This window comes from Lithobates pipiens, unplaced genomic scaffold (genome assembly GCF_037356315.1).
Source record: "Lithobates pipiens isolate NorthernLeopardFrog02 unplaced genomic scaffold, aLitPip1_a1.2 Scaffold_8, whole genome shotgun sequence".
NCBI classification, from domain to species: domain Eukaryota; kingdom Metazoa; phylum Chordata; class Amphibia; order Anura; family Ranidae; genus Lithobates; species Lithobates pipiens.
This window is the reverse complement of record NW_027507903.1, coordinates 35,452,551-35,474,919: the sequence shown is the minus strand read 5'-3', so window position 1 is coordinate 35,474,919 and position 22,369 is coordinate 35,452,551. Positions and strand designations below refer to the sequence as shown.

Below are 22,369 nucleotides of genomic sequence, written 5' to 3'. Positions count from 1 at the left end.
TTTACATTACATGAACAAAATACAAGGCGTTTGGTTAATGAACAAGTAGGGTGAAGAGGAAGTGCAAGTGGTGGAATCCTTCGCTGTTACAGCCGAGGTGGTAGACCCATGTAGCACTGGAAGTTCTCCACTGTGAGGAGGATCTGACATCACTGAAAGGAGATTTTTTACAAAAAAATCATCAGCCAGGACATATGATGCATTTCCATAGAGGTAACTTATATCCTTGGTGCTGCCTCCTAAAAAATAATTTAGTAAACGTTGGCAGGGTTATCTTCACCCAAAAGTGCTTCTGCTGCCAACCAACTCTCTTAGATCTCAACAAGATAAGTTTGGGTCTCAGTTGTTTGGTTTAATACGTTTTTATGGTATATTTAGAAAAGGAAAATAACACAAAGGGGGTTATTTACGAAAGGCAAATCCACTTTGCACTGCAAGTGCACTTGCAAGTAGACATGTGCGTTGTCAATAAATTAGTTTTGTTTTGTTCCATTCCATTTCGTATTAGAATTAATTAATTTCGTAATTTGTGTGCGAAATTCAATTTGGATGCGTACGAATTTTCATTAGGTTCGTTAACTTTTCAGAACAATTACGAAAATATTCGTTATGATGAACTTATCATTGAGGGGCTCCCACCATCCCTGTGCTGTGCTGACTTCCTGGGTTTTTTAACTTCATCATAATGAATAATCGTAATTAACGAACATTCTTATTTTGTCCAATTCTGAATCTCCCATTGACTACCAGTACCAGTCTCCCACTCCCATATTAAAAAAGGTAATTTTCCCAACCCTCACTCAGCAGTAGAAGAAAACCTCTGATTGGTCAACAAAACAAAAGTCACGTTTCCGTTGTAACGGAATTTGGATCCAAAATTCGTAAACAACATTTTGTATTTCATACAAACTTCAGAAGCGTAGAAATTCCTATTACGGATCCTCCCGAATGTACGAATTTACGGAAATTACGGAAATCGAAAATTTGTATGAAACTAATCGCACATGTCTACTTTAAAGTGCAGTTGCTCTAAATCTAATGCCCTGTACACACAACAGGTTTTCCCGATGGAATAAACTCCAAAGGTTTTTCCGACGGTATTCCTCTGAAACTGACTTGCGTAAGTCCGAAGACTAGACTAGAAAAAGGAAGTTCAATAGCCAGTAGCCAATAGCCTTCGTCTTGTACTTGCTTCAGAGCATGTGTCGTTTTTGGTCCGTTGGAACAGCATACAGAGGAGCGGTTTTCCCGATAGGAATTGGTTCCATCGGAAATATTTAAAACATGTTCTATTTCTAGGTCTGTCAGAATTTTCATAAAAAAAAGTCCAATGAGGCATACACAACGATCAGAATATACCATGAAAAGCTTCCGTCTGACTTTTTCTGTCAGACATTCCACTCGTTTGTACACGGCATAAGGGGTAGATCTGATCATCCAATCATGTGCAAGCTAAAATGCTGTTTTTTTATTTTCTTTGCATGTCCCCCTCGGATCTACAGCAACCTTACTTCCAAGTGCACTTGCAGTGCAAAGTGGATTTTCCTTTAGTAAATAACTCCCTAAGCATCATATAAAACAGTATTCAATGTTCTGCACAAATTGCATCCAGACATACAAATTTTGGTTTTCTAAAGGGAGAAAGAAAAAAGAAAAAAAAGGGGGGGGGGGGGGGGGGAATTTGATGCATACCTATAAATTAAGATACAACATTTATAATGCAAGAAATATTTTTTTTTTTTAAGTAGAGTCTATATAAATTCACAGACAGCCACTATTATGGGGAAACTGGAAAAGTCATATGCCCAAGGCAATATTATCATATAAAGCGGTAGGCAACATAAAGTTGACTTGTAAACTGGAAAATAAGCAGGCTTCAAAGCTTACCCTGCATTTTAGGCTGGAATTTAACTCCAAACAATGCATGAAGGGGTCTACTCAAAGTTTTGCCAAGCCTAGATCTGATATTTATAATTGAGTCTCACTTAAAAAAAAAAAAAAAATAACCACAATAATTATTCTATACATGTAAAAAATAGATTTAATGTGTATTCCTATGCATGGATAAATTTGACTCGTCAATGTTTTCATTTTTATAGGAACGTTATTTCTGTGCTGGTTTGTCTTGTTTATATGCTGTCTTAATCTCCCTAGCGGTGATCCCGAGTCTGGCTCGGGTTGGTATTTCAGTACCATAAGCGGAAACCCTGAGCCAGACTCGGGATCACATCGCTGGATACAGGGAGACTTACTTACCTTGTCCCCTGGATCCAGTGATGTCCTCCGCGCTGTGTGATCGAGCTGTCCTCCGCCCGATTCACACAGTGCCCGAGTGCCGCCGAGCTCCGTTCCCTGCGATGTTACGATGCATGGGAGCGGAGATCGGCGCCAAATTCAAAAAAGTAAAAACACACAAAACACACACAGTACTGCAATCTTACAGATTACAGTACTGTATAAAAAAAAATACACACCCCCTTTGTCCCTAGTGGTCTGTCCAGTGCCCTGCATGCACTTTTATATTATAAATACTGTTTTTTCTGCCTGGAATTTGGAGATTGCCCATAGCAACCAAAAACTGTCCCTTTATGTCAAAAGTGATTTTAGACCAACTAGAAAACAGCTATAATAAATTAGAATCACTTGCAGAATTGAGCGATAGCGATTTGTGGGGAGATCCGTCATCAAACACTAAATCTAATGACATCGACAATTCTGCAAATGAGCAAATTTCAGTGTTTTTGGATTTGATTACATTATTGAATAATTTTTTTTATTATTTATTATCATTATTTATTATATTATAAACTTTATCATACCCGGGATGTCTGCTAGACTCTGGTTTGAACAGATTTAAGAGAGTTATTCCTAAGAATTGCAGGCCTCCAATATAAAACGCCAAATTTCCATGCTAAATAATTGTACCGCTTTCAGCACCTAAAATCAGAACTAATCATACCGCCAGGGAGGTTAAAGAAAAATGTTGGTAAATAAAACCTTTCTAAAAAAAAAAAAAAAATACTCTTGATTTATCGACAAATCAAAACCCCTATATGCATAGAACTCTAGCCAGGTGATGTGATGGCTATATGAGTAGAATGGTAAATTAAATGAGTCTCCCAGATGTTCCCAGGAAACACCACGTACAGTCATACCCCACTTTTAAGTACACAATGGGGGTTATTTACTAAAGCTGGAAAGTGCAAATCAGGCTCACTTCTGCATAGAAACCAATCAGCTTCTAACCCCAACTTGTTCAATTAAGCTTTGGTGATAAAACCTGGAAGCTGATTGGTTTCTATGCAGAAGTGAGCCTGATTTTGCACTTTCCAGCTTTAGTAAAGAACCCCCATTGTGTACTTAAAAGTGGGGTATGCCTGTGTAGTACAATGAAAGGTATTAACTGTAATGTCAAAGCTTTTGAAGGCCTGGCTCCCATTTTACAATTGTTGCATGTCATACGTTGTGATCTCAAGAGTTTACAATGAGTCACTTGCAGCATGCATGCGAGTGGGATTTAGCAGCATGAGTCACTTGCTCTGATTTTATTCCCTTTTCTCCAACTATAAAAAAAACCCATCATCAGTCAACCATAGTTTAAACATGAAACACTATGACATTGAGCTAAAAATCAGAATGTAGATCAGTTATCTTCAGTGTATAACATTTAAAATAGTTTGAATAAAGCAAGCTTTTCTAGAATTGTTACAGGCGTGTACAACATGCCTTATCTTATAGCATTTGGAGAGATGTGTGCATAGGCTTTATTGTTCGGAAAATTATAGATTTTGTCAATTGGCCTCTGCTTATAGAGCAGAAAATAATAACCCCTGCAGATTTATGATCAATATTTACTGTACATCTGACTTAGGCTGAAGTGGATGTACATCAAGGGTGAAAAATAATCTTCTAATATTTAGAAAACTCAATTTCTAATCATTTTGGCCCAGCTGTCAGCGAGTCTTTATGATCTCTATATGATGGTGTACACACCTGTGACTTGTTCGTAAAGTGATTGTAAAAAAAATCCCCCCACTGGCACTCCTGGCTCCTAATCTTTCGCCAAATGCCCCCATAGCAAGCCGTTAGGTATGGGGGGCACTTGTGTGAGCTCAGCCCTGCCCCCTTCTCACTTACTGTGATTGACACCATTGGCTCCCACTGCTGTCTCTAAGCCAATGAGGCTAAGAGAGTACAGCTCCTGTGTCAGACTCAGGTAAGTATATGGAGAGGATGGGGGAGCTGCATGCAGAAGGTTTTGCTACCTTTGTGAATAGATTTTTTTTTTATTACATTTCTTGCACGATTCTCCCATCATTGATTAGAAAATCGTTAGTTTTTAAAAAAAATTCCAACATGTCCGATTCCTCAAATTTTATTTCCACACTCGGCTGTTGCTGCAGCGCACTAATGGTGCGAAATTCATACGAAAATTCTTGGATACGATTTTCGAAAGAAAATTCTTTCGAAATTCGCACCGTGTATGGCCGGCATTAGTCTGTATTAAGAGTCTGGATAAGTCTTGTGTAATTAAAGGAATTAAATGCATACTTTTTTTTTTTTTATTGAAGAACATGCTCCCTCCACAGCCAGGAACCTATTCTTTTATAATATGGTCTCTGGGAAGGATGAAAGTTCAGATTGGCTTATTTTTGCCTTCAGCATAAATTATTTAACCAAAGGTCTAGGCTCCTGGTCATTAGAGTAGCACTGGGAGGAGGCTGGGCCGGCATTTTTCTAAGAAGGGTAAATATTTGGGTATTTCATTGCAATTTTCATTGAAATTTTAATATCTATCTCAACAAGATCATTAACATTTGATTAGGTAGTGAAAAAGGGGAGGGGAAGAAAGCACATTTGTATTACAGAGTGTGGATTCCCAGCCCACTACTGAAAGCAGCATTGCAGGCACCAGTGTCAGACACATTTTACCACTTTTGCCGTGTACACACGGTCGCAATTTCGGCCCGCAAAAGACCGCTGAGAGTTTTTCGTCGGAAAATGCGACCGTGTGTATGCTCCATTGTTCTTTTACTGGCGGAATTCTAGCCAACAAAAGATTGAGAGCATGCTTTCAATTCTTCGGTCGGGCAAAAGTTCCTATCCGAAAATGCAATAGTCTGTGGCAATTCCGACATGCAAATTTCCTACGCATGCTCGGAAACAATTTGATGCATGCTCGAAAGCATTGAACTTAATTTTCTCGGCTTAATTTTCTCTTTTGCGTGACCATGTGCATGCAAGGCAAACTTGAGCAGAATCCCGTCAGAAAAAGATATGACGGATTTTCCGACGGGATTCTGCTGAGAGATCGATCGTGTGTACGCGACATTTGACAATTATTCCTATACCTCCGGGAATTAGTATGTTGTTGTAAATTCTCTTTTTTTTTATCTATCATTTGTTATATGACAGATTACAATGAGAAGATTGGCACAGTGTTAGCGCTGTAGTGTTATATTTAAGTAACTCTTCGAGTATCAGCCCACTTTAGGAGTTTGGTTTTAACTTTCTGTGTAGTGTCATCTTTGATTAAAAATAAGTAAATCAATACATATGTTGGGATCCTGGCACCTGGCATAAGCAGGTTTGTCCCTATTCTGAATTTAGTGAACAGCGAGACTGTAGCCCTTCTAAGCTCTGATTGTAAGGCCTCTTTCACACTGAGGCGCTTCTAAACTGCCAGTAAAACATTTGAGCGCTTTTGATGAGCTTTGCAGGCACTTTTGAAGAGCTTTCCATTGATTTAAATGGAGAGGGGCATTTTTCACTGCCCTGCCAGCCCACTGCCCCAGTGTGAAAGCATTCATTGATTTTAATGGAAACAGCTTTTCATTAGCTTTTCAGGTGCTTTTTTTTACCGTGAAAGTGCCTGAAAAGTGCCTCAGTATGAAAGGGGTCTTATTGTTTCTGCATTTGTTGGGTTTTAAGGCCATTGTTTACTTATTTCTGGTTCTGAGAAGTGTTCTCCAGATGATACAGCAAGAAAATACGAGGGGTTATGAATGTTTAGGCCACTTTCATATTGGGTCGAGTGGGTGCATTGCAGTAAAGCTGCACTATTTTTAGCACTGCTTTACCATCTTTTAGCAGCGCTATTTTGCCACTAGTGGGGCAGTTTTAAGCCCCGCTAGCAGCCGAAAAAGGGTTAAAACCGCCAGTATAGTGCCAGCATAGCACCACTTCAGCGATGCTGCCCCATTGTTTTCAATGGGAAGGGGCAGGAAGGGGCGCTTAAGGACCTGCTCCTGCAGCGCTGCAAAGATGTGGCTTGAAGGACGTTTTTGACCGTCCTGCAAGTGCACCCCTCCAGTGTGAAAGTCCTCAGGCCTTCACACTGGAGTCACAGGGGAGGCTCTTTACAGGCGCTACAAAGGCACTATTTTTAGTGCTGTAGCGCCTGTAAAGCGCTTCTGTGTGAAAGTAGCTTTATTTTACCCTGGCCCATCACTAAGAGGTTTATTGCAAGTGATGTAGGCTGGTGAAGGAGAGAAAAATTTGGGGATTCCTTCCAGAAGGGTGCTTACCTTCCTAGGCTTCCCCTGGAGAGGATGTAGTATTGCAGGGTCCTTCACCTTCCAGGCCTGCTGATAGCAATCTTTTTGCATCCCAGAACATTCCAGTGCTGGATCCCAAAGATAGGGAATTGGTCTATATTAGGATTTGGAAGATAGGAAGGTGGCTGTTAAACGGGAGCTCCTTCAGGAAGAAGATAGCATAGTCCATTAAACACAATAGTAGATGGTGGGTCTCAATTTAAAGGTGCACTACGAACCAGGGACTGAAGATATTTGCAAGCAGAGAGAATTTGTTTGTGCTGTGTTTTGGGTATCCTATGGCTTCTAATATTCTCTCATCTGGACTGAACAAATAAAACCTTCAGCCAAGGATTGGTCAATTATTGGGTCATTGCTGGTGTGTCAGTGAGTTCTTTGACAGTACGGGTACCCAAGGATACCAGCAGCTCCTTAGGGGATTGTCTCTAAACATATATACAGTACAAAACAAGAATATTTACAATAATATTATGTACCAATTTATATATTTTTATCATAATTGTAGATCTCTAGTAAACCAGTCCACCTCTTTTCATTTTTTTTTAGAAGAGATAGCGATCCTTGCTTCAGCAATCTTTTTACCTCATTGTTTAAATAACATTCAAAGCTTGTAAATGGCTGTTATTCTCTAAGGAAAAATAAATATTTAGCTTTCATTTTTCTAGGTATGAAAAAAACATCATACACAATGTTTTGGCAAAGCATTCAAAGAGCTCATTAAGGCCCATGCTTCCTAATAATCCAAAAAAAAAAAAAGCAATACATAATTACAAATGTAGAAAGCCCAAAGCATCCATAGATTTCCAAGATTTATGTTAGGATAAGGCAACAGTGATTAAAGCCAACTAATTTTAAGCATGGCATTTTTTCCTTGTGTCTGTGTTTTTTATTAATCTCCAGCACAACTTGTTTGTATAAATTTTTGATGCATATTTGCAATCACAGTGCTAGAAGGTTTCTTAATACACACACAGCCTGCCATGAATGACTTGTAAAGTAGGCCATCAATTTATTATTCAAATTAGTCTGTGATGTTCTGAAAACACAGTTCTGTTCTAAAGTACCGGCAGGAGGCAGAAAACTCAAATCTAGTCAGTGATAGTATAGTACTTGTGTGCCGAGCAAGCTTCTTAATAAGAGGATGATACTTGTCCAGTGACTAGCTGAACAGTCTACATTTTTAATATGTTACTATTTTGAACTCTTTACAAAACGTATCAAAGGTCTCATCCAAAATCAAAGAAAATGGAAAGTACAGTGAATCATAAATGTGAATCATATCCTTATTATTGTTGTGTAGCATGCACTTGAAAGTTAATTGCTTTAGCCAGTGCCTAGACTTTTTAATAATGTGACACACTGATGTGATTCATTGGTCCCTATGGGATATCCGTTTCAGGTATTCTAGTGGTTTTGCCATCGATTCATCAAGTTGTGATAGCATTTAAGGGATGCTAAAGTAGCCCATCGAGGGGTGTAATAGAATTTCCAAGAGTAAATTTAAAATGCCTTAAATGAAATCTATGGTTGCAGCATACACCTTATTTTAATACATCAACATTGTACTGTAATATCAATGCAAACAATAGTTATTTTTTGATAATCCAAGATACGCTTACATAAATAAAAAAAATTCATGTTGTGAGTGCTGCAAATATTAATACCCACGCTCCCTAAATAATCAGAACAATTCTATTAAAAATATATATCAACAACGTGCATAAATATATGCAGTGTCCATTAACCACTTCCCACCAGGCCAATGCATATATACGGCCGGGTGGGAGCCGTCTACTTCTGATAGGACGTTCAGGAACGTCCTTCAGAAGTAGCGGGATCACGCGCGCGCGTGCCCGCGCAGCGGCGCGATCCCGATGTGCTCGTGTCACCCGGACACGGCACATCTCAGATCGGCAGGAGGGCTCTGTGATTGGCCCTCCTGATCACATGACGGCCGTGTCCAATCACGGCCGTCATGTGATGTAAACAAACAGCCGGTTGCTAGGCAATCGGCTCTCCTCTCCTCACACGGAAGTCATCGCTGAGGAGAGGAGAGCAGAACGCTGCAGCTGGCTGATGATCAGTGAGTATGAGCTGTTTTTACAGCTTTTTACTCACTGATCATCAGTCTAGTGTCAACACACAACACAGTGTAAACACAGTCCCCAAAACACACATGTCCCCAAAACATACATGTCCCCAAATAATAAAAACACATGTCCCTAATAATAAAAACATGTCCCCCACATATGTCCCACTAAAATCACATGTCCCAATGATTATCTGCACACATATGTACGTGATCACCTGCACACATATGTACGTGATCATTTGCGTACATATGTCCGTGATCACACAAACCAATTATTATACACTTAACGGAATTTTTTTTACCAAAAACATGTAGCAGAATACATTTTGGCTTAAATTTATGACAAAATTTGATTTTATTGGATTTCTTTTAAAATAGAAAAAAGAAAATATTGCTTTTTTTTCCAAATTTCCGCTTTTTTTGCGCTTATATTGCAAAAAATTAAAAACTGAGTCGTGAATAAATAACACAAAAATAAAGCTCTATTTGTGCGAACAAAATGATAACAATTTCATTTGGGTACAGTGTAGCATGACCGCGCAATTGTCACTGAAAGCTCTAGAGCGATGAAAGCTGAAAATTGGGCTGGGAAGGAAGGGGGCGAAAGTGCCCTGTATTGTAGTGGTTAAACAGCCACCAGGTGTCTCCAACTGAGTACAGACAATATCATACAAAAATTTAAAATAATGTATTTGGTGGCAAAAAATATGAATGCAATCTACTCACTGGGGGAGAACCTCTGGGGGAATCTAGGATGGAAAAGGACCTGGGGGTCCTAGTAGATGATAGGCTCAGCAATGGCATGCAATGCCAAGCTGCTGCTAACAAAGCAAACAGAATATTGGCTGCATTAAAAAGGGAATTAACTCCAGAGATAAAACAATAATTCTCCTGCTCTACAAGACTCTGGTCTGGCCACACCTAGAGTATGCTGTCCAGTTCTGTCTTCAGCAGGTGCTCGGAGATAGAGAAACGTACCATCTGTTAAAGTTGCTTTCTCCTTGCTAGCTGCCTGCCAGGATTTGTTATGACTGACCTTAAGCTAGCCATATGTGGGTAGGGTGCGCCGAAGGCAAAGAAAACACTCAGAGGTCAAGGTGGATGAGAATGGTAAATTTATAATGTCCCAACAATGTACAATCAGGCCTACCAGGTAGTTAAAACCAACTGGCGCCACTTAAAAACAGTAGCAGAGGATTGTACTCTTGAAATGATGCCAAGAGCTTCTGTAATGAGAAGCAAGAATGTGGCCTGGTTGGTGATCCACACCCAAATGGGAGGCTTACTAATTGGAGATAGTGTAGTCCCTGCACTTTCCCTACTCCTCAGGAACCTTTCCCTGCCATAATAAACTGTCCCTGCCAGACCAAGAACCTTTCGATACACTAGCCACTCTCACAAAGCGTGCCAAACCCAGGGAGCCTGAGTCTAAATAGTCTCTGCCTTCCCCAAGATGGCCACTGAGGTCACGTGGGGTGGCAACATCCAGTCGGACAGCTATCTCCCTCATGGCCTCAGTAAGTCATAGAAGAACCAAGTTCCTCACGACTTCCATTCCCTTCTGCATTGCATTCTGCACCAATTATAGGGGAGTACAGACTGCACTTGCCTACACATACACTAGAAAATTTAGACCAAATATTTTTAAGAAAATGTCTACATTCAATGGCTTGACAAATGATGTTTAAAAGTACTTCAAAATTTTGTTTGCTTTCAACATTCAATTTTGGAATGAATGGACTTTCCCGAACAAACACCACATACATTGTTATAAATTCCTTTATTCAAGAACATTTTTTAATCTTTCCTTGTTCAAATTTTCTCATCATTGCCATGCAAAATGAATGAACGTTCTTAAAATGAAAACATTTGAATAAAATTCTATTAGTGTATGGCCTACTTCAGACAACAGCTACATTTACTTTGTCACCTGGAGAATAAAACGCACTAGTAAAAATTAAAGTGAGACATCTTCATCGTGTTATAAATTCCTTTGTTCAAAAAATATTTTCCATCCTTCCCTGTTCAGATTTCCCCATCACTACCATCGAAAACAAATTACTTTGTCCCCTGGAGAACAGAACACACTAGTAAAAATGGAAGTGAGATGTCTTCATCGTGAGACGTCCTCATGGAAGACTCTGCAACTGGTCACAATAGATTGGGGTCATCCTTGGGGTTGCTTTGATGAAGGCTTCTTAGCCAAAACGCGTCAACGTAGCCTGTGCCTGTGTGCCCATGTAACCAAATAAAGGACTTTTATTCAAGAGCTGCCAGCCCTTTTCTGATTCAAAGACTTGGGTCATTGCTAACAGAATCATATTGTCTATTACTAGCATTGCCCTTTAAAAGTTTTAGGAACCCTTATGTTGTTTCATTTTAGTGGCATAAATAAATCTAAATGAGACAGTATTAATGCTCCTTCATTAATTCATTTGTGATCTTCCCAGGTCCCGTGGCAGTGATTAGTGGGGAAGAAGATTCCGCCAGTCCTCTTCATCATATTAACCATGGAATAACCACACCAAACTCCCTAGATGCAGGACCGGACACTGTGGTCATTGGAATGACACGGATCCCTGTTATTGAAAATCCTCAATATTTCCGCCAGAGCCACAATTGTCACAAGCCAGATACGTGTAAGTATTACATAATTCTTGCTCAAGTAAATACTGACTGTGATCAAAAATGAAATCAAAAACGGACAAAAATACATTGTTTTGCAAAAATACTTAGACCCTTTCACACTGGGGTGTTTTTCAAGCGCTTTAGCGTTAAAAAAAAAGCGCCTGTAAAGCGCTTGAAAGAAGCCTCATCTGCAGTCCCAATGTGAAAGCCCAAGTGCTTTAAGAGCCCTTTCACAATGTCAGCGCCCGAAAAACGCTCGTAAAGCGCCGCTTAAACTAGCAGCGCTTTACCAGTGTTTTTCGAGCGTTATTGGGGTGCTTTTAACCCCTGCTAGTGGCCAATAAAGGGTTATAAGCGTCCACAAAACGCTGCTGCCAATAGCGCTTTTCATGCACTTTTCAGGCGTTTTACAGGCGCTTCCCATTGATTTCAATGGGAAGGGGCGCTTTAGGAGCGTTGTATTCACCGCTCCAAAAGCGCTGCAAAGAAGCTGCTTGCAGGACTTTTTTTGACGCTCTGCCAACGCAACGCCTCGGTGTGAAAGCACTCGGGCTTTTACATTGGGATTGCAGTTGCGGCTTCTTTCAGGCTCTTTTTTTAAAAGCTAAAGCGCCTGAAAAACGCTCCAGTGTGAAAGGGATCTCGGTGTGAAAGCACTCGGGCTTTTACATTGGGATTGCAGTTGCAGCTTCTTTCAAGCGCTTTACAGGCGCTTTTTTTTAACGCTAAAGCACCTGAAAAACGCCCGAAAAATGCCCCGGTGTGAAAGGGGTCTTAGATATCAAGTTTCTTTTTTTTTACCACAGGGCATTTTTAATGGAAATTTGTTTGCACAATTGCTTGTCACCAGCTTATGTGGTGACCGAGAGAGGTCCCGTTACCGTGCCTCCTCTCTCCGAGACTGTAATTTTATGTTAATGTACAGGTGATGCCGGGTATTGTACTTTAACCATTCAGGTATAATTCCCCATGATTGCTAATATATTCCAAAGATCAGATTAATGTAAAAAAAAAAAATTAAAAACCGCTTGAGGGGATCTAACTGCTGTTTAAGAGCGGTTAAGGGAAGTTTCTATATGGAAGGATCTAAAGTAGTTATAAAACTTTAATTTAGACCAGACAATTTCTTTAAATGATTTCTAAGTGGATTGGATCGATTTTTGTAAATGGAAATGTGTAGCCTGTCTTTATTGCTTGGTTAGATGGACTGTCTAGCAAAGTGTACCTCATTTGTACCTATTAGAGAAAGATTTTCTTCTTCAGGTAACTATGATTAATCCCCTGCATATGCCCACCCCACTACTGCATCAAAGCCATTTGATGTATTGATTTTACACCAAAGTTATTGGATAGATGATGTGATAGTCAACGTTAGAGCTTTATTAGTGTTTGACAATGTTCCCAATTGAGTACTTCTTATAAATTACTTTTTTTAAATCATTTTATTGCTGTTTCGTGACCTTCAGCCTTATGGTTATCAAATTTTTTTTATATTTTTTTTTGCTGCCTCTGAGTTAAATGCTTTATCTTTCAAAAATGATTAGATGTCATTTAAGTTCATTTTATTCAGTAACTTGGGGGGGGGGGGCGTAATGGCACTAATAAACATCCCCTTCCCCACCCTTCTTTTAGAAATATTGTTGAATTGTGGGCCCCACACATTATTTTCATTACCTTTCAATGCTAACAATGGAGAGGTTTATTATTCATATTAATGAAGACAGGGCCGCTGACAAGACAGTGCAGCCAGCCCTCCTGTACCGGGCCCAGGCCCCATCAGTTCAAAAGGAGGGTCCAGGCACCTGCTGAGTGATGGCTGTACTGCCTTATTGCCAACTCTTGTGGCTCCCACTGCAGCTCTGCTGGCTTCTCCTTCTTTTTTGTCCTCCGGCTGTGCTACAGGGGGATTGGTAGCTGCTGAGTGCACACAGGGGAATGTTTCAGGAGGGAGAGCAGGGAGTGTGCAGTAAATATGTCCTACTCACCAGCTCCTTCTTTTCCTAAATGAATACAGTGAGCAATTGGCACAGATCACTCACTGTGTCCATTCATCTCTGAAGCATAGTGAACTGTGTTTACTATGCTTCAGTTTGTGAATGAACTGAGCCATTCATTCACTGTCCATTGCAGCTGGGGATCTTTGTTTACACCCCTGATATTTTACCAAAGGCCCCCCAACAGGGCTGTTAATTTTTTTAAATAAATAGGAGGGGGACCCTGTCAGGTGGGATGTATGGGGGTCCTATGATTTCTAACAGCAGCTCTGACTGTAGAGTTCCTCCAATGCTTTCCCTGCTTGATCGTCCTGAATAGGCCTGACAATAAACATTGCGGTGTCTCTGAAAACCTTAGAGGATAACTCCACTTTCGTGGGGGGAAAAAAAATGCAAATAAAGAAAATATAACATAGTGTACAATTGTGATACAAGTCATATTATAATTGAATGTTATTAAAAATGACCTTTCCTTTTCAATCTGCAGCCGCTGTAATTTTCTATAAATGCAAAGCACTATGGCTACATGGACTTGTTCTGTACACAGAGTGTGTACTGACCACTCCCCAGAAACATAATTTTCTGCTTGTGTGATTGGCTCACCAATTTTCCCAGAAGTCTGCCTAAAATACAAGTCAGATTTTAGGCATCCCCGGTAACAAAAATGTAATTTTTGGTAAGATATTTCCAATAGGAACACGTCTAAAGGGATGCAGGGCCAGCGGCTTTTCTCATTAGTGCTCTGCAGCTGCCACAGCTGACTGATAATTATGAAACCACTCCCATTAGACCCACTCCGTCCAGAGGCACAGACAAACACACAGGGATTACTTCAGAATAACAAAAGGTAGGAATCTGCAACAACGTTTGTTATAATCCTTACAATGTACATAGATCACCCAGGGGGGAATGTTTTTTTCTCAACAAAAGTGAAGTTGCACTTTAATTATACCCAGTAGATGAACAAATGTAAGGACTGTTTTCATTTGTCCACCTGAAAAAGAAACTCTTCTGTGATGTTGAGAATAACTTTACATGTGATCTAAATTCATTGAAACATTGCATTTTTTTTTAAATTTTACTGAATTTCAAAACTTTTTTGTTTTATACAGATGTGTATACAATATGGTGAATACATGCATTGCAATTAATATTTAATAATACAATAGCTTATAATAGTTTTAGCACCCTTTTCAGGAATAATAAAAAACAAAACAAAACAAAAAAACAGCACTATATACCTACAAAAAATAAAAAATAAAGAGAGAAATTCAGTATTTACAGAACAAATCAATTTAAAGTCCACCTGCCCATTAAATAGGACCCCATGTGCTGAAAAATCCCTTAAATGCTGAATATGTGGAAAACATCTTATACATTTGGTGTTAGATATAGTACTATATGCTTGCCTTTCATTACCTTTCATTGCCTTTCATTGCGAAGAATGGAGGGAGAGGTTTATTATTCATATTAATGTAGAGTTCTTCCAATGCTTTCCCTGCTTGATCAACGTGAATAGTCATGCCAATAATCATCATGGGGGTCTCTGAAAACCTTAATTATACCCAGTAGATGAACAAAGGTAAGTATTGTTTTCATTTGTTCACCTGAAATAGAAACACTTCTGTGATGTTGAGAATAACTTTAAATGGGATCTAATTCATTCATATTTTTTTTCTGAATCTCCAAACATTTTATTTTATGTGTATAAAATAAGGTGAATGCATGCATTGTAATTAATATTTAATATTACAATAGCTTATAATCGTTTTTAGTAGTGGCAGCCGGTGCTTAATATTTTCGGTGGGCAGCAAACTAACCTCCCCCTCCCCCCGTGTGAAGGAGATGAACGGGAATGTGGGGATCGATGACCCCCCTCCGCATGGGTGATGGACAAGAATGCGGCGATTGACCCCAAAACCAACCCCCCCATCCCCGGAAGACAGTGGGCGGGAAGGCAATCAAAGGCCTTAGTTTAGGAGGCAGGGGGAAGCAAGAGTCGGCAGTTGCTTCTCCTCCCAGCCAAACAGGAAGTGTGTCCTGAGACCCGTTTGTCATAGACCTCCCTGACCAATCGGGTCTCAGGACTAGCTTTCTGATTGGCTGGGAGGAGAATCAGGAAGACAATAGCGAATATTAATTTGCTATTGTCACACAACTGGGTGGGCTCAGGGTGCAGAGCTCTGCGCCCCAAGCTTATCCTTTTTTTAAACCAATTAGAGTCTCTGCTTCTAATCATGTGCTTAAAAAAAAAAAAAACCCTAGTGAAATCCATGTGTCCTGTGCCTTGCATGTAGATTAGGGGCCTGGTGCATGGATTAGGGGGGCGACGCCCCTGCGCCCCTTATAGATGGACCGCCACTGGTCTCTAGCATGCCTTTTAGGGATTATAAAAAAACAGCACTATATACATATATATATATAGGTGGAAAACATCTTGTACATTTGGTGTTAGATATAGGACAGCCTCTAACATGTATAGACATTTTGGCATCCTTCCACTCAGTATACAATTGATTGATTGACAGGGTCAAAGTTGGGTCATTTTTAACAGTTTTTTTAATATATAGTAATACAAAACATAAAAGTAAAATTAAAGGCAAAACTTTTTTTCCCCCAATTTGGATAGAGTAAAGGAGGGTTATAACCCCTGTACATTTTGTTTTTGCCAGCTGTGTCCTGTGGGGGATATTTCCCTTCACTTCTTGATTTAAATCCAAAATAGGAAATAAGCGGACATTAAGTTGTTACCAAAACTAGCATTTCCATTGGAAAATGTCCCCTGTTCTATTTCCCAAAATGTATATATTCCTGTTGGAATCCCAACATGTAGGATATGCTTTTTCTTTAACTCTCAGGTGTATCTCACTAACAAGGGCACAGTCAGCAAAAAACAGAACTAAAAAACAAACAAACAGATGAGGGTTTTAACCCCTCTCCATTCTATCCAAAAAACATTTGCTATTCGTTTTTTTTTTTTTTTTTGACATATGTTTGTGCAACTATAGAATTTCACTCTTTAGATTTCATTTTTAAAGGGAGTCAATGAAGGGTGCTTGTTTTATCTTATCTAAGAGCACCCTTTGAAATATCTTATTCATTAATCCATTAGAAGTACATTTTAATATTTTTAGTTATCTACATTTGTGAACATTTGCAGAGCCATCAATGCCATTAAAATGGCCAAGAATCTGACTTGTAGTAACTAGCTCTGATCTACATGTCATTTAATTCCATCTCACCTAACAGAGCCCCCTCCTTTATGCAACAACCCTTCATTTACTGCAGAGTCTCTCAGCCCTATTAAGTTAAGTGGTGTCAGAGCAGAAAAAAAGGAAGCAAATAGAGGATAGAAGGAATACATTCATATACAGCACCTGGAGCAGAGAACAATGTTATGCTTTCACACTAACCCTTCTTTTAATGCTACCACTGACCTTCACACTAACTCTTCCTGGAACCCGACCATTAACCTTCACACTAACCCTCCTTATAACCTTACTACTAACCTTTACACTAACCCTTCTTGTAATGCTACCACTAATGTTCACAGTAACCCCTCTTGTAACTTAATTACTGACCTCCCTGTCATCCCAACGTTATGCTATATCTTCACACTACCTTTCCTGTAAGCCTACCAATAATCTTCACACAATTTTTTTTTGGAACCCTACCACTATCTTTCACACTAATCCTTCTTGGAACCCTAACACTAAACTTTACAACACTTCTTGTAACCCTACCACTAACTTCCACACTAACCCTTCTTGTAACCCTACCACTAACTTCCACACTAACCCTTCTTGTAACCCTACCACTAACTTCCACACTAACCCTTCTTGTAACCCTACTACTCACCTTCACACTAACCCTTCTTGTAACCCTACTACTAACCTTCACACTAAACCTTCTTGTAACCCTACCACTAACCTTCACACTAACCCCTCTTGTAACGCTACCACTATCATTCACGCTAACCCTTCTTGTAATCCAAATACTGACCTTCCTGTCATCCCAAAGCTATGCTATGCCTTCACACTAACCTTTGTGTAACTCTACCACTAACCTTCACACTAAGCTTGTTTGTAAGCTTACCACTATCCTTCACACTTATCCTTCTTGGAACCCTGCCACTAACCTCTACAATAACACTTCTTCTAACTCTACCACTAACCTTCACACTAATCCTTCTTGTAACCCTACCACTAACCTTCACACTAACCCTTCTTGTAACCCTACCACTAACCTTCACACTAACCCTTCTTGTAACCCTACCACTAACCTTCACAATAACCCTTTCTGCAGCCCCCCACCAGTGGTGGCTGGTGATCCATTTTTGTTTTTGGGGTGCAGCAAACAAACTCCTCCATCCGCTCACTCTCCTGCCAGCCTGCCAGGCCCATACTTACCCCATCCAGCTCCTGAGTGGCTTTGGTGGCTGCCAATCTGGTCAATAGTCCTCCCGGCCAATCCGGCTGCTTCTCCTCCCGGCCAATCCCATCTTAGCACCTGTTTCCTGTCCTGATTGGCTGGGAGGAGAAGCGGGAAACAATAGCGAATGTTGATTCGCTATTGTCACAAGTGGGTGGGCTCTGCGCCCCAAGCCCAACCATTTTGAACCTTGTAGAAATCTATGCATCTGGCGTCCCGCTTGAAGAGTAGGTGCCGGTACATGGAGATTAGGGGGCGGTGCCCGTGCACCCATTATGGACCGGCCGCCGCTTCCCACCACTATCCACCCTAATCCATTTTGTAACTCAAATACAGACCTCCCTGTCATCCCAACCCTTACGTTTCCTTTTGTAAACTTAAATTCTTGTATACTTACTCTACTGTATGTATACTCACCTCACTGATGCTGGGAATCTCTGTGTCAAAGAGCGTGCCAAATTTTTGGCATAGAAATGTCAGAACACTACTGTGAAAAAAAAAGAAATACAAAAGAAATAGCTATCTGTTTAGCCATAAGGGGTGGCTATGTAAAAATTCAAACAGTATTACTGTACAACACGCAAACTGCGGAAACCAAAAAAGAAAAACCCAAACAAAGGCTATGTGTATTAAATACATTTATTAATTAATTTGTTCTAAAATGTTCCAGAAGTGAAAGATCCTAATATTTTACTTCCTAGCTATTTAGAATATCATGGAGAAATATTCTAAATATTAGTATAGTAGTATTTTCGGCTTTGGTTAAGATGAAAATAATATATTTTGGTCTCAGAATGGCCTATAGGAGTCATAGGAAGTGAGTACAGTAGTGGCTGTGAACCCTATTTTACTATTTTTGGATATCTACTAAACATATATGTTTATAGAAAATCAGATTGAGCACCGCCAACAGTGGGTTTGAAACTTATGTAAGAGTAAATACCAAAGCTTGCTTTGAAGCATTTTTTCTACATATCCAGCTTACCGGCCTTTCTTTGAAATGGCTTATCAATAAGAGTTTCTAAGTTACAGCCTGTGAAAAGCAAGCCCTTAATGCACTATTAATAGAACACTGGCTGGATATGGATTTCTGTTCACCCCATGCTAACAAAAATTGCTTATGGCATATGATGACGGATGCTTATTTGTTTCCACTTAGTTCAGCCTAACGGAGCCAGATCTGAAATATTGAAAACAGGTTTGAGAAGACCGATGTTCCAATAGGGGCCCGAAAAACCTTTCCTTGGTTGTTGTATATTTAACTCATGCAACAATAGTTATGAATACAATAGTGATTAGGGCATGCTTACAATGATAAGTCTATTGTATTCACAATAATCTGCATTCTGCTTCAATTCTCTTTTAGATCAGCAAGGTATGATATTGAGAAACAAATTTCAATGGCAGTTTTGCTGCAAATGCAATTGTCGGGAAGTCACTTGGCAGATGATGTGTGCACAAAATAGCTGTGCTGTTCTGCCTTATAATCTAGGAAATTAAAACCACTCCATACCTTATAGACCTTATAGATCTACACATTAAAGTTTTTTAATGTAAGGGTTATTTCACACTGGCGATCCGATCAGGTCCACCTGTCAGTTTTTCAAACGGACATGATTGGAAGGTTTATGCATTCCTATGGACCAGCAGGTTTATACAGACTTGTGTCCATGTATACCCATCTACCTCTGACCAGGCCCGCTAAAACAAAATGGACTGTGTCCTCTTCTGTATGGGCAGATCAAATCAGATGCAGCTGGGTGTAAATGGACAGCGGAGTATGTTTACTCCTGGCTGCCTATAGAGCAGGGTCTGTCCATATCTGCTCTTCATGAACTAGGCCAACATGGACCTGTCATGTGTCCCAATCAGCAGAGGATATATATATCTTTATCTATCTATATATATATATATGTATATATATATATATATATATATATATATATATATATATATATATATATACTCTTTTTTTTCTCTTCAGAGCTGTGCGGATATGTATTCTTCAGAGTTTAAAGTTCTACTGTTGCACTTTCTTTATATAACAGTGGAGTTTAACATCTTCGTTTAAATCTTATTTACATGTTATCACTTATATCACCTAATAATTTAAAGCGTTGTTTCTGACTACAATCGATTTATTTACCCTTTCAGAAGCTTTTAAATTAGCATTTGAACACTCACGTCTTTTGTAAAATGTGTCCCCAGATGTCCGGATTTATCTCTTAAAGAGGAAGTAAACCCTGATGGGTTTTACTTCCTCTTTGTTTCCCTGCAAAGGTAAAGCATAAGAGGCTACTATGTAGCCCATTATGTGTCACTTACCTGACACAGGAGCCAGCGATGTCACCGCTGTCCCCTGTTCCACAAAGCATCCATCTTCCTTCATCTCCGGTGCTATGAGCCGCAATGATGTCACTCCCGTGCATGTGCACGGGAGCCGCTGCTAATGGCATGATCGCTGTTAGTAATGGCACGCTCAGTGCACCTGTACGGTGCATGCGCCGCAGACAGTGGTGCCTGCTTTTGCAAATATCTCCTAAACCGTGTAGGTTTGGGAGATATTTCTTGCGCCTACAGGTAAGCCTCAATCTAGGCGAACCTGTAGGTAAAAGTGGTCTGTAAGGGTTTACAACCACTTTAAATAAAGTTTGCTAGTCCTTTCTTGGCCGTTTTCATTTTGCTTGTGGACATGTGAAGCCCACAAGCATCCTGTTCCGGGATACGGTGCCCATTCTCTCCCCGATCTCGTGCATGCGCATTGAGTCATTTTTGCAGTGGCGTTTCATCTGACAAGAAATGCCCCCTATCGAATAATGCCCACCCGGTACTGCGCATGCACAGTATGGAGCCGCAGCTCCGTACTGCGCAAGCGCTGTGCATGTTCCGTACTGGGCAGGCATTATTCGACTGGGGCAAGACCCCATCAACAGGTTGCCATCAGGTGTCGTCGGAAGTGCCTGCCCCGTTGTGACAGCAATGAAGCCCTTGGCCCTGCCCACTGACTCCTGGGAAATGATGACACACATCTCCCAGGAGCAGTAGCGAGCGGGGGTGCCGAGGGAAGGGATGTAAGAAGCCGCAGTGAGGAAGGGGGAAGATTTCAAGGGACCACATAGCAACAGGCATTAAGAGATGAGTAAAAAAAAAGTCCTAATTTTTTTTATATATTATTTCATGCACAGTAATGCCTTTTTTTTTGGGTGGAACTCCACTTTAAGCTTCTTTTTGGTCTACTTTAGAGTGGATGGGTTCATGAACTCCATACTGCACTAGCGCTCATTAATAAAAATGTACATAGCTATTTATTCTTTGAAATTGTATGTAAATTTGTTCTGTGTGAATGTGCCAAAACTGAATGTTTCCAGGCTATATTCTCTGCAATTCAAAAGGGGTTAATGCAGAAAATATTGTATTATGGCCACTAGATGGTGGTGATGAGCATACCTTTTCTTATGCTGGTCAGCGCCATCTAGAGCCCATAATGCAGTATTTTCCACACTCACATATTTGAATTGCAGAGATTATTATAGTCTTTGAGGACATTCACTTTTGCCTCATTCCAACACTTCCAATTTATGTGCAGTAGATAAACAGCTATGCTATTTTTTTTTTTTTATAAATACACTACTAAGGATTGATCTATAAAGAAAGACATTTTAAATTGCCTTATTCCGTTGAACTTTTTCTTTTTAATAATTTTATAAAAAATTCCAGGTAGTTATTTGCACAAAATGCTCAATTAAAATAAGTAAATAATGCAGATTATTTTAAAAAAGTTCCCAGTAGTTACACAGAGAAAGAAGTATAGATGTTTATGGCTATAAATCAATGTAACCTTATGTATACAGTCCACTCAGCATGAAGGCTGGGCTGGGTGCAGCAGGCTAATAGTGTCAACCCGGGGTTATAGTATCAACATTAAATTTAACTTACGTTGCTATCAACCATATCCAAGCTTTGCCACTGGCAATCGGCTCTTTTGTATGTTGTGTTTGGTCAGCTGCGGATAATGGCATTTTTTGAAAACTGCAAATACGCAGAGGATTCCACAGCTGTACACCTTTCATTAATCGTGTGTACAATTGCACAATGTAGTCCTTTCAAATGCCTTACAAGAAATGGGGGTTTAGGATATGCTTACTTTGTGGAAATAAATAACATGTCATTTGGGCGCAAGAAACATTTGAAACTGCAATTGTAAAGCCAAAGAAAGATTCCTGAACTAAATGGGCTCATTTGATGTAACAAAAAGAAATGTGAAAATCCTATTACCCCCTCTGCCGACCGATTAAGGTGGGTTGCTGTGCTTCAAACATCACAGCTGCACTTTATGGAGCCTTACTAAACAGGCCTTCTTTTTTCAACTTAAAGTGGTATTAAAGGTTTGGGTTTTATTTATAAAAAAAACCCATCATATTTACCCTCTTTGTGCAGTGGTATTGCTCAGAGCAGCCCCGATCATCTTCTTCTGGGGTGCCCCATGAGCGTTCCTGTCTCCTCCCCCTTGACCGCCCCCCCCCCCCCCCCACCATAGCAAGCGGCTTGCTATGGGGGGAACTGGTGTGTGTTTGCTCCCGAGTCCAGCTCTCTGTGTCCATAAGACACAAAGGGGGTTATTTACTAAAGGAAAATCCACTTTGCACTGCAAGTGCACTTGGAAGTAA

At 40.0% G+C, this 22,369-nt stretch overlaps 1 protein-coding gene across 7 annotated transcripts in view; it reads left to right on the top strand.

The window, feature by feature from the left end:
- Positions 1-22,369, top strand: part of NTRK3 (neurotrophic receptor tyrosine kinase 3) — a 1,011,888-nt gene that overhangs the window by 670,636 nt on the left and 318,883 nt on the right. For all 7 annotated transcript variants that reach the window (XM_077472645.1, XM_077472644.1, XM_077472642.1 and 4 more), the window contains one exon: positions 11,100-11,288. In XM_077472645.1, the coding sequence (XP_077328771.1) occupies positions 11,100-11,288 (189 nt within the window). The remainder of the gene's footprint in view (positions 1-11,099; positions 11,289-22,369) is intronic.